A 4,517-nucleotide genomic window follows, 5' to 3' on the forward strand; every position below is an offset into this window, starting at 1 on the left:
CCTGTGGTACATTTATCATGCATGCACAGCGTCCCGGGAGAGGGGCTTGGCTTGGCCGAGTTGCATTTTTAGGAGCAGCCAGTTTAGCCCTGTGGGATAAGCAAGTCTCTGGGGCCTTCCCCCTGCTCCAAGCCCCACCACAAGCATTGGTGCAGCAGGAGCCAGCGTTACTCGTGCCCTCCCTCCTACCTGGCGGTGGTTGTGGACCACGGCACGGCACCAAGACCCTTCCAGCAAGCACAGCGGCGTGGCAGCACTCGCAGCCCGTGCCATCCCGACGGCATGGCTCACGGGCTTAAGATTCAAAGCCCACCAGCCACTCCCCCAGCCCCCCGTTCCACCCAGGGGAAGGAGAAAATAAACAAAAAAAGGGGCGGGTGGGGGGGAATAAAAGAAATAAAAGACCCAAACAAACCCCTCTAGGCATTCACTGATATCTACGCGATGGCTCCGGGAGCGAGACCTGCGGCTGGTGGCAGCCTGTGTGCCGCAGCGGCCGGCGGGCTTAGGAGGAAGGCGCGGAGGTGGGCTTCTCCTCCCGGGACACGGGGATGGGCCTCTCGCTGTGGGTGGGGTCCATGTTGGAGGGGACCTTGGGGCCTGAGAAGGTCAGCATGCCGTCGCCGGAGAGGGAGCAGGTGATGGCAGACTGGTCCACGTTGGCGGGCAGGCGGTACCGGCGGTGAAACTCACGGGAGATGTAGCCGTGGTCATCCTGGGAGGCGGTGGGGGGAGAGGAGAAAGCCCTGTTAGAAACCCCCCGGTGCCCACCCAATCCCGCTGCTCCATCAGAGGTGGGTCCGCATTGAGCCTTTGCCTTTTATTCTGTCTTGCAGGTTTGTAATTCAGCCATGGAAATGGCCAAGCTCTTTCTCTGTACTAACAGCGTCACCAATAAATAAGTAAATAAAAAACTATATTGAAAAATACATGCTGCTTCCAGGCTAGAGCTTTGTCTGGCCACAAAGTGCATGAGAAGAATTAACCCCCCACTGGTATAATTCACTTTTCAACCCCCACCGTTATTTCCATGACATATGTGTTAAAAGTTTCCAAGCCTGAGGCTCCTGGTTGTTTTTCCTTTTGTTTGGTTTGGTTTTGCTTTTCTCTTCCAGATCAGCGTATGAAAACTCTCTTTTCACTAATGATTCTGGCTTATGAAAGCTCAGCCATGCTGTGGCAGCGCTGGGTAATGCTCATTTTTTCGGTCCGGTGTTATTAGTGAACAATGCACATTGTCATCTGATGGTTATGGAAGATGATGGTCAAAAACAAACACAGGAGAACTGGATTAGCTCATTATTGCCAGATACCAGGTTTGGGCTCTATAACAGCTGGACATGTCAATAATGACTATTGCCAAGTAACTCTTTCTGTTTTTTTTTTTTTTCCTTCCATTTGGGGATGATGGAAAGAAAGAAAACAGAGCTCAATTCCCTGTTTTCTTCACCGCCACAGTTACTTCCACCTACCTGTCTTTCACTGTGCTTGCCATGGATTTCCACAAAGTCATCGATAATCTTCACGCTCAGATCTTCAGGAGAGAAGTGTTTTACATCCAGCATGATCGTAAACTTGTCCCGGTCAGACCTCACCTGAAATGAACATTGTTAGGAAGTAAGACCCAAATTTGCATACAGAGGCAGTGTTAGCATCAAAGACCGAGGGGCAGCAGCATTTGGCATCACGGTTCTCCCTCCTGCAGCTACAGGCCAGGCTGATTCACAGCCTGCTGGCCTCAGCAAAAGTCTTCCTCCCCATCGCAGTAAGAGAGCCCCAGGGATGCTGAGGGTCCTTGCAATAACATTTCTATTGCCCTGGGCAGGTGCATCCCTTCTTGCTGCAGTTCTTTTGCCAGACAACCCTTTGACTGCACTCTGAAATCTGCCAGATGCACCAGGCATTTGTGGCCAGCAGCAAGACGGGATCAAAATTAATGTTCTGTGACAGTATGTGTTTTGTCCTTTCAGCAATTTACAGTGTCTTTGTGGTTTCAGCTCTGTAGCTAGATTCTGGCAGCAAACCAGTGAGAGCAGGCTAGAGAAATCCCCGGTCCCCAAGCTTTGGGCTACAGCTCCACAGCTACATGTTCCTCACGAGCTTCCCTTGGGGAAATGCTCCTCAGTCCTCCAGTATGGCTTGGCAGAAAACACAGAGCTGCCGAGGCGGAGGAGGGGGCTGGAGAAGCTCCTGCTTGTGCTTGCCCGTGTCCTCTCCAAGGCTGAGCCGAGCTCACGGGCATTTATTCCGGCAGAAGCTCGGTTCCTCCCTCACCACACAGATGATGGCTGTGAGGACAACACGGGCAGCCTGGTACGTGTCATGAAACGACTTTCTGCTGCTCAAAAGGAAACCTTCTCCCGAGCTAGGGTTTGCCCAGGCAGCAGAAGGGGCAGGCAGATGGGTCTGGCGGCAGGCTGGAGGTCCTCCTCGCACCCCAGCAGGGGCTGCAGCCTCTGCCCTGCTCGGGAAAGCAGCGAGTGGAGAGGAGCAGGCGGAGGCACGGGGAAGGGGAGGAAGGCAAAGGAGGGGAGGGCGAGGACCCTTACCTCTGAAATGCCCGACTCCAGCACGCTGCGGAAGAGGGACTGCCGGTAGTAGGGGCTGATAGTGGAGGAGAACAAAGGCAGGAGGTCATACTCCAGGAGACCCTCTCCGAAAAACTGGTCGAACAAACGGCTGGGAATCAGGGGTCCCAGAGCGCGCTTGAACCAGGGGTGCTGGATGGTAATGTCCATGCTTGCTGCTGCTACGTCTTGTTCCAAGGGAGGGCAAGGGGGCCGTGCAACCACTCGGAGGACAGCGATGCCTTTGCTGGCCTGCACAGTGCAGCCCGGGGAAGGCTGCCCCTATATATACCGGTCTCGCAGAATGAAGGCATTAGTGGGATTTCTCTGGAAAGACATGATCTCACGACAAAGGCAACGTGGTCAGCAGAAATGCGGAGACTGACCTGGGGATGACAGTCTGGTGGGAACCAGCGCCAGATCTCCGGGAGGGACGCTGCCAGGCTGTGATGCACGGGGCGGTCCCTGCCCAGGGGCATGGCACGTCCTCCGCAGGAGCTGGATGGAGGGGACACACCACAGAGCTTCCTAGGGACGTCTGGGGAGGAAGGCTCCTTCTGTGGGTCCTTGCCACCGGCCCTTGGCTTCTCCTTCATTTGCTTCTGTTCCTGCCGCTCCTTGAAACAGAGACACGAAGTCTGTTAAAAATAAATGAAATAATAGTTTTCTTCTGAGAGAGAAATGGTTCGACTCGGGTTGGAGGAAGGGAAACCCTTGTGCAATGTGCTGTATGGTGTCCCTGCACCTCTGTGGCGGGCTCACGTACCCCCAGGTGTCGTGGCACAGGCCCTGACAGGCACACAGACGGTGTGGGCTCAGAGAGGATTTGCTCCCTGACAAGGCTCAGCACGAGTGACAGCCAGACCCCCAGAGCCACTTGTTGAAGGACTGCGTCCCATAGGCCTTATGGACAGAGGAGGCATCTACACTGGGAGTCCTGCCCACCTCAGCACCTTCTGCAGTCTCCAGAGGGCAAGAGAAAAGGAAAGGGCACCTCCAAAATGCCTTTCTGACCCGACTCCTCCAGGCCAGAGGAGCTAAATTCAAGCAGGGGCTGAGGCAAAGTAATATTTAGCTGAGCACGGCCTGCCATCCAGGTGCCTCGTCGTCTTGGGAAGTCCTTGGCCTTGATCCATCCCCATGGAGGCAGGCATTGAAAAGCGGGCAATGCACCCATTACAGAGGCTTTCCTTAATGGAAAGCAAAAAGTGGAGTGGAAAAACATGCAGCCAGGCAGCAGAGACTGCTAAGAAGTCAGACAAAAGCTTACATTCAACCTCACCTATTTCCAGCAAGGAAAGGTCATGTGGTTGTGCCTTGGCTCTCAGGCATGAGGGTTTTTCTAAAACCAGGTGCCAAAACAACACCAGTCTCTCCTCAAAACACGGAGAGAAAAAGTGTGACAGACAGACCTAACCCCTTTTCAGTCCCATTGTCCCAGATCAGTCATTTTGCTTGAGAAAATGGACGGAAAGCAAACAAAAGCCATAAAAATCTTCAAAGCTTTTCTTTTCAAGAGCGCTCTGAGGTTTGGGCCTTTGCCCTAGGGCAGAAGAAAGTCTCTCCTCAGCCAGCCAGTACCAGGGGCCTGGTAGCCTGCAGATAACCAGAGGGTAGCAGTGAGCTGATACATGCAAAATGAAGGCAGTGTGTTGGGAACATCCCTGCAGCGTGTTGGGAACATCCACTCCATGCTTCCCAAACCAGGGGCTACACCAGGAGCAAGACAAACCACGATCCGCGCACGTGTGTGCTAAGTGGGATGGTGGGCATGGGCTGCCGAGAGGAAAATGCAAAATACCTCTTCACCTAAATTTCATCTCAAATGCAGTATATCATGATGCCTTTAAATATTTGAGAAGTATTTATGGCTTTATGGCTTTAGTTTCTTCCGGACATATATTTTCATGGATTTTTTTCTAGAATTAATCATATCCATTTTGTCTTTTA

The 4,517-nt window shown here is 53.0% G+C and overlaps 1 protein-coding gene across 1 annotated transcript; it reads right to left on the minus strand.

The window, feature by feature from the left end:
* Positions 1-505: 505 nt before the first annotated feature.
* On the minus strand, positions 506-2,738 carry CRYAA (crystallin alpha A; the record flags this gene model as incomplete). Its single annotated transcript, XM_082784559.1, has 3 exons — positions 506-715; positions 1,473-1,595; positions 2,550-2,738. 3 exons carry the CDS (start codon positions 2,736-2,738, stop codon positions 506-508), a joined length of 522 nt encoding a protein of 173 aa, XP_082640685.1.
* Between the last annotated feature and the right edge of the window lie 1,779 nt (positions 2,739-4,517).

The sequence above is a fragment of the Aythya marila genome (assembly GCF_965140915.1).
Source record: "Aythya marila genome assembly, chromosome: 1".
Classification (NCBI taxonomy): domain Eukaryota; kingdom Metazoa; phylum Chordata; class Aves; order Anseriformes; family Anatidae; genus Aythya; species Aythya marila.